This window comes from Dermacentor silvarum, chromosome 3, assembly GCF_013339745.2.
Source record: "Dermacentor silvarum isolate Dsil-2018 chromosome 3, BIME_Dsil_1.4, whole genome shotgun sequence".
Lineage (NCBI taxonomy): Eukaryota > Metazoa > Arthropoda > Arachnida > Ixodida > Ixodidae > Dermacentor > Dermacentor silvarum.
Genome location: NC_051156.1, coordinates 194,376,120 through 194,390,430, shown reverse-complemented (window position 1 = coordinate 194,390,430; position 14,311 = coordinate 194,376,120). Strand labels below are relative to the sequence as shown.

General features: G+C 49.4%; 1 protein-coding gene across 1 annotated transcript in view; it reads left to right on the top strand.

The window, feature by feature from the left end:
* LOC119445114 (uncharacterized) overlaps window positions 1-14,311 on the top strand; it is a 130,945-nt gene that overhangs the window by 101,992 nt on the left and 14,642 nt on the right. Inside the window, exons 7-8 of the mRNA XM_037709436.2 lie at window positions 31-185; window positions 1,246-1,391. Coding sequence (XP_037565364.1) covers window positions 31-185; window positions 1,246-1,391 — 301 coding nt within the window. The remainder of the gene's footprint in view (window positions 1-30; window positions 186-1,245; window positions 1,392-14,311) is intronic.

Below are 14,311 nucleotides of genomic sequence, written 5' to 3'. Positions count from 1 at the left end.
CGCGACCTACTGACGATCGTGATCGCGCAGGTTCTTCGTCGTCGACAGAAGGTCCGGAACCAGACCCGGAACCGGAACCTGACGCGGGACCTGATTTATCGAAGAGCACCGGTGGCCTACGCTCCCAAACTTCGCTGCCTCTCTGCCCGTCACAGCTCACTCGGGAACAGCAGCAGCCACTCATGGTACGCCCGCAACAGTTATATATCGTTTATTGCGTATACGATTCCGCTAAACTTAGGGTCTACGTGCGTAGTCACGCTGCACATACGCACGGCGACCAGCAGTTTTTAATGGTTTATTTAGCTTCGGCTCGCATTGCAGCTACAAAAGTGACGTTTTCTTACGTAGACGCTTGTTGCTTCGTATAGGCGCTTACGGGTGGATGACACCTGTAGGTGCCTATATAAAGTGCATAATTGACTAATTAACAAAAATACGCTAATTAAGTTTTAACTAATTATCTCATGGCCCATATTGCAATTTACAAATTCTAGCCGCGGAGTTCGCAAGGCGATGGATCCACTTGGAACGAATTGTCAGGATGACACCAGCTGCGAGGCATTGATTCCCGAACTTTGAGGAGAAATTCATTAGCATTCCGGTTACCTTCTTTTAACCAAACGCCATTTTATGCATTGAAACGCAAAAGTGACTGGAACGCCAATGCATTTCTCCGCAAAGTTCGGGAATTAATATCTCGAAACTGGTGTCATCCTGAGAATTCGTTCCAAGTGGATCCGCCTTGCGAACTCCACGGCTAGAATTTGTAAATCGCAATATGGGGCCATGAGGTAATTAGTTAAAAACTTAATCAGTGAAGTTTTGCTAATTTGTCGATTATGCATCTCAGTTTTTTTTTTTTTTTTTTTTGCGAGCAATGCCCGCCTCTTCGAGAAGACGAGCTCATGAACTAGAATTGTGCTATCTGCCACAGGCAACCTTTATAAATGTTTGGAAGTGTTCGCTGAAACACCCGGTACAGCAACGGAGCTCTCTGCGTAAAGCTTCCCCTATAGTTCAGTGGGATGCTGGCTCGAGCTAAGTGGCTAGATTGCATACCCGAAAACCGCAAAACACACGATCGAGAAAGAAGGCCGAGTTTTCTCCCCAGAGTTTGATGGCCTCCTAAGTGTTCGGCGCGCCTCGTAAACCTCGGAGCTCATGCCTAAAGCAGACGCGTTTCTTTAGGCCTACAACCAACTATGCTATAGGCACGCCGCACCGTATTTTCCGTCACCGCAGTCCAAGCTGGAGGTGGAGTTCGGCGTCGGCGAACAGCAGCCCTCCTCGGCCGTACGACGCGACCAGATGCGGAGACAGACCCTGCCGAAAACGAGCCATTCGACTCGGTCCTGGACCCGTTCCCGAGAAACCGCCGGTTCTCTGCTGTAAGTGGCTCCTCGATAGCCTTAAAGCTGTGCTATTGAAGATGCATGATATGACCGCTTTGATTGAATGAATGAATGAATGAATGAATGAATGAATGAATGAATGAATGAATGAATGAATGAATGAATGAATGAATGAATGAATGAATGAATGAATGAATGAATGATCAGATAGTTCGATATGTTTGCAAAAAAACATTGTTGCGAAATCCCATGGACCCTTCGCGACACTGCTGCACTCGCGTTTTGCACATAAGAGGACAACGCTGTGGACGCTGCGCAAGTAGTGCGGTCGTAAATGTCTCACTCCGCGCGTTTCGCGGTGGAGCTGCTTTAGATCTGACTTGCTTTCCGCGGAATAACTACTTCGTGTGTTAAAAATGCAACTCGTCGACGTAAGGCTATGCGTCAAACTACGTATTATTCGTGCACATTTGTGCTTCCAGTATGCGACGTACTACGTTTCGGTCGCGCGCGCAAGCGGTGCGCTGCGTCCGCTGGCTATGTCCGCTGGTTGCGGAAAGGTGTCACTCCGCTCCTCTACTGGTAAATAGGTGTTCATATCGGCGACGGCCTTCGCAGTACTAAATGCGGTCGTATTTCATGACATAAAAGCATGAAACGTCATGTTAAAACGAATCACGTGACCCATACATACATGCATGTTTTGATTTCAATATTATTTATTTATTTATTTATTTATTTATTTATTTATTTATTTATTTATTTATTTATTTATTTATTTATTTATTTATTTATTTATTTATTTATTTAGGCATACTATTGGCCCGGAGGCCGTCACAGGGGTGGGATACAGCACAGAAAATAAAAGCTAACATAATGTACATTATACGCTATGCACGCAAATTATACATTAAATACTGTCTTTTTGAGCATACATTCATAAAACACCAGGGCACTAGCCCAACAGTACAAATACAACAGCAATATACAGAGACAATGCACACAGTCTTTTCACATCCAACATAACGTACAAAACTACTTTGTTTAGGACATTATTTGCTTCAGCTTGTTTAAAAATTGTGTCACGGTATCACTTTGAATAATGGTTGTTGGTAGTCTGTTCCATTCGTTTATTGTTCTGGGGAAGAAAGAATTGGCGTAAGCATTAATGTGCAGTTGAGACATCCGGAAATTATGTTCATGTGTACCTCTTGAGGTTCTGCCTTGTTGTGGCGCTAAGTAGTCAGTAGTATTTATGTTAAAATGCCGTTTCCAAAGCAAGAAAAGAAACTTGAGTCTCGCTACATGGAGTCGTTCGGCTAAGGAGGGTAATTTAAGTGATTGTAACATTTCTGATAACAGAATCAGTTTGCGAGTAACGAGACAAAATAAATCGAGCAGCTCTTCGTTGGACTCTTTTAATCATGTTGATCAATCCTGTTTCATAAGGATCCCATACAATATACTGGAATATTCCAGTGTCGGTCTTACCAGATATAGGTAGGCAGTTAACTTAGCGTCTTTCGAAGCAAGCTTGAGCTTCCTACGCAAAAACCAGTTTCATTTCTGCCGCCGAACAAATGTTTTTAACATGTTCCTTTCAACTCAGGTTTTTGGAAATAGTTATGCCTAGATGAGGCACTACTTCTAGGTCGCATATGCAAATAGTGAGAGAAGTCTTCGCAGCGTTGCCTGCTGTGTATGAACAAAGTGCAGTTCTAGTCATAGATTGAACGCACCAACTGTAGAGGAAAAGCTGGGCGAAAGAAGTGGCAACCACAAAGGCACTGCCATGTTGCTACTTTTCATTTTCATAACACTAAAGATATTCAAAATATAGTGCAAAAAGAAACATTTACACGTAGCACGTACGTACTGACATTGTCCAAAGTTCATTCAGCATATTTTTTTGAAAAAAGTTATGATGGATACTTATGAAATGTCGATGTAAAACTTGCGGTGCGTGGAAGGATGTGTTTGCAAGCGCCTGAACTATAGATGGAGCCACCATACTGAGGGAGGCTCGGGATCGCGTTGATTGCGCGTCTCATATATCTGAATGGCATCTCGTCGTCTGCGCCTGCGCGCCTGCACAGAGTGGCAACACGGCGGTGCCCTTGCGGTTACCGATTTCAATACAAGGGCGCAATGGGGTGCTTTTCCGCTAGAGATGGTTATATTAACTCCATGGTTCCGGTATCCACGCAATCAATACAAATGATCATTGCAACTCAGGTTAAAAGGTAATGTGAACTCAAAGTTGACATTATAATACCATAAACGAAATTGTCATTGCTCAAAATGTTAGCCATCTCTGTGGAGCAGCCAAAAGGACAGAAATGGATAAAATTTTGTTCATTGACGGAGCAATAACCATCCACTTGCTTCTTTTCATGGTGCTCACTGCATGCCGCCCCTTGTCGAGTTCTTGTGCGAGCGGATGCGTGTTCGTTCTTTTTCTTTTCTCTAGTTCATTGATCTCTTGTTATATATTAAACCTGCAGTGGCATTCGAAACCTATTGCTCGGCTAACATCACCACCTATCTATAAACATTATCTCACTAGCGCCCCCGTATTTCACTAATAGTTGATACTACGGTTTCCTGGTGACGCATTCTTGGAATACGCAAACTATGTACATGGTGGGTCGGCTATGCGGTGTGAATAAAATACGATTGCTGTGCCTGTACAAGATACTATTGCCGTATAGGCTAGCGGTCTGGCATAACGCAGCATCAACATTCTGGGCAGTTTAGCTCACAGGACCCAAATGAAAAACATCTTTTCGTCCACTATTGTGTGTAGTACATACAAAGAAAATACATCTCCGATTATTGGTTTTGAACGCGGTCATCCAAGCACAGAATCCCGGTGCTCTAACCATTAGACCACGAAACCATGCCTGAAATGGCGGAATAAAACACCTTTACGAATTTCCCTGGTGTAAGCCAGAACAATGAAACGCTTGGCGGGTCAGGCGCGTCTCATAGCAACAACTGTAAAAAGTGAGCGAGCGCGTATTCAATAGGTGACAACGAAGACGGAAGTTCCGGGGCGCGTTCGTCTCCGAAATTCGCTGCGCATCTCTCATCAAATACTGCGGCGCTGTGGCGCATATCTACAAGGTCGAGCAGGTCGTGTCTTGTGATTCAACACGTTTTAATGCTGACTAAAAATCCCGCTTTCTCTGCAAGATCCGCCATGGTGGCTGATATCTACAGCGCGTGTCTTGTGATGCGCAAGCTATTGCTGGCAAAGATAGCACCAGCAGCTTCGTTCGGCGGGCGTTTTTACAGACTGGCTAGAGCGCGTCGCTTACAAGCCACTCATCTGGAACATACCGGGTGTCTCTACGAATACTTTAAGCAATATTTAAAAATAGCCGTTTCGAAGTAAGAGGACGGTTCCTTCGGAGACATGCCGTCAGTGGCGGTGACCACTGGGTGACGGGTGATACGGGCTAAATCGTCGCTAATTAACAAAAATTCATTCACTAACTTTTAAATTTTTTGTTACAGTGGGTTCATCGTAATTGGCCAATTGAAGCGAGCTCTCCGAACGAGCCATATGAACTTCTGCATCTGTAAAAAGTTGTCGCAGTTTCACCTAAAAAGGTGAAGCATCAATTGAGATAGCGAACTTGTAGAGAGCTATACGGAGTAATGATAGTAGCTTGATCAGCTGTATAAACTTGGACATGCAGCAGCACCGGCAACACGCAGAACTGTTGTCGACGCCGTCGGCGTTTTGCCCGCGTTCGCACAAAATGCGTGCTGCGTTGGTGACTGTTGCCGGAGCCTCTGATATAAATAGGCACTTGGTGCCGCAGCTCAACGTCGCCTCCCTTCCCTCCCCCTCCCCCCACGGCCTTTCGCGCGTCGGAAGAAGGCGCGTTTGCTCTACATATATGGTGATTGTAAAGGAGGAAAGAGACGCCTACTTCTCCAGCCCTTCAGGGAGCACGGCGCAGAACGCGCGTTTGCTCTCCGAGGTGCGTTCGCTCCCCGTGAAAGCGCGCGCCCCTCGCGGCCTTTCACTCGCACATACAGCGTTCGGCAGCGTGCGGCGACGATTGCATCTCCATTGACGTCATACGGAACCTCACGGCGACGGCGACGGCAACGGCGACGCCGACGGCAGAAATCTGCTTTGAAGTGTCCATATAATTGCTATCGCAATAAAATGCGATTACCCGCGGAAGTGTGGCACGACAGATTTCGGATTTCAGAGTGCGCGATACCGAAACAGGGAGGCTGCAGCGAGCGCAAAGCCGCGCCCCTCGTAGCGACGCTCTGATTACGTCACTCAGCAGCGAACAGCCAACGCGCTGCGGCTCTGGGATCCTCGCTGTCGCAGCGAGCTGATGAACTGTCACATTATATGCAATGATGTCAATTGAATATATACAGTGTACACAATGGTTATTTACAATGATAATGTGACAGAGTCACTTTACATAAATTTGTAGTGATGCTATGACATGCGTACGCCGACATATCAGCTAGATGACGGATGCAACGGTGAACGGATGTGTGCGGTTGGAGCCAGTAGTGGCGCTCATGCCACGAAGACACTACTGTAGATAACCCCCGTAGTTGTTCCGGCTGACAACGACAAATTGCTTCGCGCCCTTATTTGAGTCTTACTTATTTCGCGAAAAAGTATACACCGTCGTTAAGCACTTTTGTCCCGCGCATGAGCCTGTTATCGCAGTGCCTCTTTTGTACGCACCGAGAAGTAACTGATCATTGTTATTTAAAAAAAGATCAATTAAATAACGGTCAGCCGGCCGCAACTGGCGACCACCGGTCGGCCTTTATTACATTTTGTTTGTTTGCGTTAGTGCATGTAAAGCGCATATTTATTGCAATTATATGGACACTCCAAAGCAGATTTCTGCCGTCGGCGTCGCCGTCGCCGTTGCCGTCGCCGTCGCCGTGAGGTTCCGTATGACGTCCGCGGCGATGAAATCGTCGCCACGCTCCGGACGCTGTATGTGCGAGTGAAAGGGCGCGAGGGACGCGCGCTTTCACGGGCAGCGAACGCACGTCGGACAGCAAACTCGCGTTCTGCGCTGTGCTCCCTGAAGGGCTGCAGAAGTAGGCGTCTATTTCCTCCTTTACAATAGCGCATACGCGCCTTCTTCCGACGCGCGAAAGGCGGGGGGGGGGGGGGGGAAGAGAGGCGGCGTTTAGCTGTGGCACCAAGTGCGTATTTATGTAAAAACGTTGTGAGGCGAGAAGGTGGTAAAGACTTCCGACGCAGCTCGACGAGTGTCCCGTTCTGATGTCGTCGAAAACCGAGCCACCCTCAGAGGCTCCGGCAACAGTCACCAACGCCGCATGCGTTTTGTACGAACGCGGCACAATGACGACGGCGTCGACAACAGTTCTGCGTGTTGCGCGTGCTGCTGCATGTCTAAGTTTATATAGCTGATAAAGCTACTATCATTACTCCGTATAGCGCTCTACTAATTTGCTATCGCAATTGATGCTTCGCCTTTCGAGTGAAACTGCGACAACTTTTTTTTATTGCGATAACAATTGTGTGGACGCTCGAGAAGCATTCAGGACGCTGTGCCGCCGCCGTCGTGCTATTCTGCTAACGGCGCATGCGCGGCTCGCGCGGGAGATTAGAGGCACCACCGTGGCACAGCCCCTCGTATCAAAATGATACTACGAGTCCTAGATTAAAATGTCCCTAGATTAAACTAAGGTCCCTAGATTAAAACAAAGTTGTTTTAAGCTGCTGTAAAATACAGCAGCCGTGACCGTGGTCAGAAGGTCTCCAGAGACGCGGAGTGCGCTTGGCTACAAACTCGACAAAGTGAAGCGGACGCAGCGTCTGCACTCAATCGCCTAGGTTGCGGAGTATAGTGCTTGCCAATATCCGTCAAACCGGCTATCTGGGACCGTATTGTGTAACGCTTCGGTTTTCGAAGAATTCGGTCGCCGCCTGGGTGACGCCATCGCCTCCGGGCGCGAACGCATTTTTTTATGTCGGCACGCACATGTCAATCACGCGGAAACCAAATTTGTCGTCTGCTACGAAGCGAAGCCGCGCGCGCGGCTTCAGTCTAATCCGAAGCGCGGTGTGCCATGTGCAGAGCCTGTGCGTGCCGTGTGCACGGGCGAGATCGCAGCACTCGGAGCAAAATGACGGCGTGTGCGTAGCGTGCGGCGCCTGTTATCGTGCTTTTAGCGAGCCTCCGTCAGAGACAGCAATGACCTCGACATTGACAAGACGCCTTTGAGATGACAGACGAGGAATTCAGGCGACAATTCAGACTCTCAAAAGAGGCAGCGCTCCGCCTGTGCGAGGAACTTGAGTGTGCATTGGGGCCGCAGCGTGAAGTTGGCGTACGACGTCCCACCTAGCAATATATGGGTCAGCCGAAGTAAACAAAATTCACTAAGTCACTCACCGCCAGTACAACTCACACACGTTTCATAATGAAAAATAGAAATCTCATCAATACCATCAACAAATTATTTTTTATTTACCAAGAAGCGCTCGTAAATTGCTATATTTTCACTCGGTTTGTAACGTTCACTTCCACAAAAAAACCTGCGCGCCAATTGGCCTCTGTCCTTCCACTCGTTTTCATTACGTCAACGGACCGCCCCAATGTGACGCCACCGCCAAACCAAATTCTTCGAAAAACCGCAGAATACGGGCCCTGGTTTAACCGGAGGGAACTGAATCCGGTCTCCAATCCGGACTTCAAGAAACGGATATTCAGGATATATCCGGTTTAAATAACCGGTTAGCCGGATAGTCGAATATTCGGACACGAATATTTGGTGTTTTGTTTAAGAAAGGAAAGGTAAGGAGGTTAACCAGGGCAGATATCGGGTTTGCACGAGCGGTTGCAAAAATAACTACAAATATAAAATTACAAGAGAGAAAGAGATGGTAATTTCGGCACAAGTACAGAAGAACAAATATTCGGATACTATTAACCGACTAACCCACCGAATAACCGATCACTTTCAAGTTCAAATAGCCGGTGAATCTAATGACCGGATAACCGGCTTTTCCGCAAAATCGGTTTGATGTTGCTGCACTATATTACGGAGCAAGGAGAGCGTTCAGCCTTCTGGGGCTGGCAGGAGCGTTGTGTGCGCCAATAAGGTTTTACAAAAGAAAACTGTGCGCACGCCCACCAAGGCGGACACTGGAAGTACACTAGCGATCCTGCTGAGCTGCTGTTCGTATGCTCCGGTCTAAGCCGTGTAAAAAAAAATATGGGGTTTTACGTGCCAAAACCACGATCTGATTATGAGGAACGCCGTAGCGGGGGACTCCGAAATAATTCTGACCACTTGGGGTTCTTTAACGAGCACCTCAATCTAAGTACACGGGTGTTTTCGCATTTCACCCCCATTGAACTGCAGTCGCCGTGGCCGGGATTCGATACCGCGACCTCGTGCTTAGCAGCGCAACACCATAGCCGCTAAGCAACCACGGCGGGTAAGCCGTATAAACGCCAAGCTATAGCGTTATGCCATATTTAACTAGGCGCGCTTTAATGTTCACAAGAATGTACACAAGAACACATGGACGGAAACCAATATCGCGAGAGGCAGCGCGTGGGTGACGCGTGAGCGCGATTCACAGCGGCCGCCGCAGACAGACGTCCGCTCATGCAGCGCTTTGTTTCCATATATGGTATCGGTGAACAGACGAAGGCGCTGTACTCCGGCGCCATCTCGTAGCGGTCACCACCGCAGAGCCCGTCTTGCGCGGCACTACGCTTTTCTTCTCACGCTTTCGCCATACCCTCCTCCTCCGCTTTCCTTTCCGCGCTCTCTCCGCTATCGCCGTCTTTCATCCCTCGCTTTGCTTCGCGTTCGCTCTTTCAACCTTCGCTGTGCTCGCAAGGTAAATACACCTGGTAGCGAAGCTTCCAAAGAAGCCCATACGTTCAAAAAATGGCGGCTCATCGGCGATGATGATGGTGATGATGATGTAGTAGCGGCCAGCCCCTTTGTAACGGGTGGACACACGCAATGTCCTGGCCTGGAGGGTTTAAACAAATAAATAGATAAATAAATAAAAAAGGAGAAAGAAAAGAAAACACAGAAAGGAAGGAAATGTGCACTTGTAGGTCACTATGCAACCTAGAGTCACATCCGGCGCACACTGGTCCACCACTCAGTCAGTCGCTTTTTGGTGGCCACTACAGCGCAGGTCCGGCCGACGTTGCGTCCATTCGCGATGTGGTTTCCATCCTCTGCCTCGAGCAAGTGAAAACCGAGTGCCCGAGGGAGATCTGTGTCCTCTGCCAGAGCAGTCTGCAGGCCAGCGCATCGAAGGATGAGATGCTCTTGCGTCTCGGCCTCCGCCCCGCAGAGCCTGCACTTGGTGCACATACCGGTGTCTTGGAAGCGGCTACGGTATACGAGAGTGCGCAGTGCCCCTGCCCTCGCCTCGAACAGGAGGCTGCTTCCAATGCTGTTGTCATAGAAGCACTCCGCACTGATCCCTCGTTTGTTTCCCCGGTAGAGTTCAAGGGTAGATTTCGACTCCATTTCCTTGCTCCAGATGGTGGTTTCCGCTTCCTTCACGCGTCGGCGGACCTCGATCGACCACTTGGCTGCTGTGTCGGCCTCGATTTTTTCACCAAAGAAGCCGTACTTCTTCTCGATATGGTACACCCGGCGTGTCCAGTCAGTTCGCATGCATGTCGCCGAGAGATACTCGAAAACTCGGCGAGCCCATTGCGTGCGTGGTAGGAAGAGGAGACGGCCACGGTAGGCGATCTTGCTCGCAGCTTCCCGGGCCTCGAAGCTCGACCATCCCACATCTCCCTGCACGGCCTCATTGGCTACGTGGCCATGGCATCCAAGAGCAGTGCGCCCAGCCTCCCGCTGCTGACGCTCCAGCCACTCTCGTGTTGCTGGTGAGAGGCAGGTAACTGCATTTGCAAAGGTGAGGCCGGGTACATGAACCAGTTTCCATAAATCGCGGATCATCAGGAAACGGTTACAGCCCCACAATCACCGCCGGCGGAGGATACGTTGCGCCCGAAGAGCCGCCTGCCGCAGTGCGGTCTCGTGGAAGCTGTATTTATCTGCCTCAGCACAGAGAGTGACCCCGAGGTACCTGTACTCATTACATATAGCCACCGGCTTGCCCCCGAGAGTCAGGACAACTGGATCAGTAAGCCCTCCAGCCAGACAAACGACCGCCGACTTCCTGGTACTGAAGCATAGCCCGATGCGCGAGATTTCCACCTGGCAAATGTCGAGGAGGGTCTGTAGATCCTCTCTGTTCTCTGCCATGATTACCAGGTCATCCGCGAATGCCAGGCCAGGGAGGCGGTGGTTCTCATTGGCACTGCTCGTACTAAACCTCAGTCGGAACCCAAGGCCCGAGTTTAGCAGTGCCCGCTCCATTCTTGATGTGTACAGAATGTAAAGCAAGGGCGAGAGGGGACAGCTTTGCCTCAGGCCCTTAGTGACAGCAATTTCTTTCGAGACAGCGGAGCCTAGTTGTACAGTCACTACATTATGTCTGTACAACCTTTGTAATGTAAACAAGAGCTTTGACGGCACGCCAAGATCGGACAGGCAAGTGCGGTTCATGGGGCTCAACGCCATCTGTGTGAGGAGGGAACACTTCCGGCGGAAGAAAAAATAATGTGACGCCATATCCGTTAAAAACAGAAGTGACGTCATTTTGTTCTCAAAGGCGCGAAATTTGTTTTCGGGCACCTGCCATTTGAGCTGTATATTCAAATGCCCCACCATTCGACGTGATGGGCGTTTCGAGCTTTCAGCGCGGAAAGCGGTGCAGGAAATTTCAGCCATACGGGTGTCGAAACCGCACCCTTGCGCAGAACATACTTTGTTTGGAGGCCGACGAACGCTCTGGGCGTAGAGTGCTCGTCCTTTCGTCGGACGCCAAGCCCGTCGGCCAGCGCTGTCCCACGGAACAACTAAAGTGAACAATTATCTGGCGGTTAATATCGTTACCGCAACAAATATAGCCCTCAAGTACATCGTTCCATTAATAAAGCTGAACACTTCTCTTATAGAAGCATTCGACTATTCGCTTACGTTAACAATGATCGTCAACTGTTTCTGCTATTTTCCCTTATTGTTTTTATGCCCAGAACGAAGCGGTACTGGATGATATACGTACCTGCCTAACGCAAAATGCTTTGTAAGAATAACGCAATACTAAAATCAAACTTTCACTACTGCGACGACATTCAATCCATCAAGTGTTGCTTTGGAGGATTAAATGGCACCGTTGTACTACTAGCGCCGCCGTTTGCCAAATAAGTTCAGATCTTCCTCAATTATGCGAATGATGCCTTAGAAGCGTTCACTGTCTGCGGTTGGAAGCGTTCGTTACAGCATTAACACGAATATACCACTTTGTATGACCTCTGTAGTGTTTCTCGTTATTCGTGTAAAATATTGTTAAAACATTTCCGAGTCTCAATATTTCTAAAAAGTAGACATATTCGGTGTAACATTGTTCTACACTGCGCATAAGGCTTTTATCGCGAAGACCCTATTACGGTGGCTACCTCTATTGCACGCATTAGGGAAACCGTTTTCATTCATCGCAAGTAAGATGTAGCTCCAATTCTGCTCAAATCCTGCGCTTGTGTAGTTCAAATCCAGCGCTAATGCAGCTCCGCTAACGTGAAACCTGGGAAGTGCGGAAGCAGTGATGCGCCGGTGCTGGAGTAGCGCTGGAGGGAGGAACAATCGAGCGCTTGTGGGGTGGTGGCGCCCTCTCTTGCGCTGCGCTCGTACCAGTCTGGCGTTTCGGAACCAATTTTAACGAGTTTCTGTTAATGATTGCGCTTAATGCTTGGTTATTCACGTCTTTTAAATTATTCTGAATCATGTTAGTTAGTTTTGAACCGGTTTTGATCAATTCTGCACTTGTTTTGACCCTGTTTTGAACACTTGTTTTTGAGCGTGATCACGAGAGATCACGCGCGACGGACGCCGACAGCCCGGGACCCTAAAGTGCTTCGCACTTAAAAAATAAAATAAAGGTCGGGCCGGCGGCTACCAGCAAGCCCCTGCCGGCCTTTATATATTGTTTGTTTGCGTAGGTCGTATAGAGTGCTTATTTCTTTCTTTGATTTGCTTACTTATCTAGACATTCATTTATTATTTACTTATGCTTTTGTCTTCTCTCTTGCGCATGCTTGGCGTGTGCCCTAAAGTTCGGGGTTGGCATTGCGGACAAGCTTCAGTCACAGCATCACCGCTGTGCCTCCGCCGTTGCAATGCAGTTCTCGAGATGCATTCATATCGAGCGAGGTGGTGGTAACAACTTTATTAAAGTTCATATGGAACGAGGCTCACCTCGGCCGTGGCGTCAAGTATTTTAGCCGATCTAATTGACTGGCGCATGCGCAAGAATTCGCTTTGAGTTGGACCGCGGTGTATTGCGCGTCGAAGGTGGTGGTGGGAGTCCCCCACGTGGAAGAAGGAAAAAAAATCCGAGGACACCTAAGCACTTATGAGTTGTGGATGCGAGAGCATTAATGTCCAATTGAACGCCGCTGAGCGGTTCTGTGAGTTTTGAACTCCTCGCGGACAAGCAAGCGCGTTGAGACGTTTGGCGCGCTTTCATTTGGCCTTACCGCGAGGCGCCGTTACAACGCAGGCGAGAGCTCGCGCGGGCAAGGAACGCGCGGATAACGCATGCTTCCGAGAGTGTCGTGGCGTCGCGGCGATATGCCCTCTCCCCTCACGCAATGCCGCGGCAGCTAGTGTTCCCTTTCGCCCGCTGTACTCCGTCGAGACCCGAGCCAGCAAGCGTGCTCGTGACGTGGCGTCGCAGTTGCAGAGGGAAGTTAGGTGCCGTTTCGCTGCTGCTACAGACGGCCGCCAACTTTTTTTCGCTCAATGGACCATTTGACGCCTTCTTATCAATGAACTTCCTTCCCTTCCTCCATGCTTCCGCAACCGCATTCATGCGGCAGAGGCGAAAGCTAGACGACAGGAGTGGTATATCCGATGGCGGCGAGGTCGCTATGAAATGTCATCGAAATGAACAGCCAGCAAAGCAGCCTGCGTCAGAGTCCCGAATTTCTTTTGGAGATTCAATCCTTGCAGCGTCACTGAGAAACCGGTACGCAGGCGCGGACTCGGGGTTTCTTTCAAGGGAGTGGGGATGGAGGGGAGGGAGTCTGACTTTGAGATGGTTTCGGGGCCCCTAGTCCAGGGCTCCGCTGGCTCTTGCCATCTTCTTTGCTCTCTGGATCAGCTTAAGCTGGCCGTCGAGGGCCGAGCTGGACAGCAGTGCCTCTCATTGCTCCCTCATGGTGTTCACGTCATGGTGTTCTATGTTGTGTAGCGTGTACTCCCACGTAATGTGGTATAGGGTTGGTGTGGCCCCGCACCATGGGCATTCGTCGCTGTAGGCTGTGGGGTGTATGCGATGTAATATGTGCAGGTTCGTGCAAGTTCCTGTCTGGAGCCAACGCCAGGCAGCGACATCCTCCGTCTTTAGCTTTTGATGGGGTGGGGGATATCGCAAGCGACTACTTCTGTGGTAGTTTTTACACGCTGGCGGATTCTCTTCAATAATTACTAAACCTTTCTGTTTCTCCAGGGCAAAAGAACAGTAACAGTTGGGAAGCAGGACTTTATCACTTTGTCACGTGCCGTATGCTGGCGCTCCGCGCACAGATTGTAAGGGGGAAAGGGGGTTAGGGGGTCAGGACAGCCGGACATCCCCCCTGGATCCGCGCATGCCGGTGCGTTTCCACGTTTCTGTCCCGCCCATATTCCTTTGACATTCGTTTCGTCAGATATGAATGTCAGAACCACACAAGGAAAGCATTTGGCATTATCCGGGGGCACGGGTCAGTGCCTGTCTCTAGACGCTATCGTGGAATGGCCGGTACCGACAGCCCTCTTCTTCTCAAGCCGACCTCTCCCTCAGGGGTGGCGGCGGCGGGTGGGGAGGACAG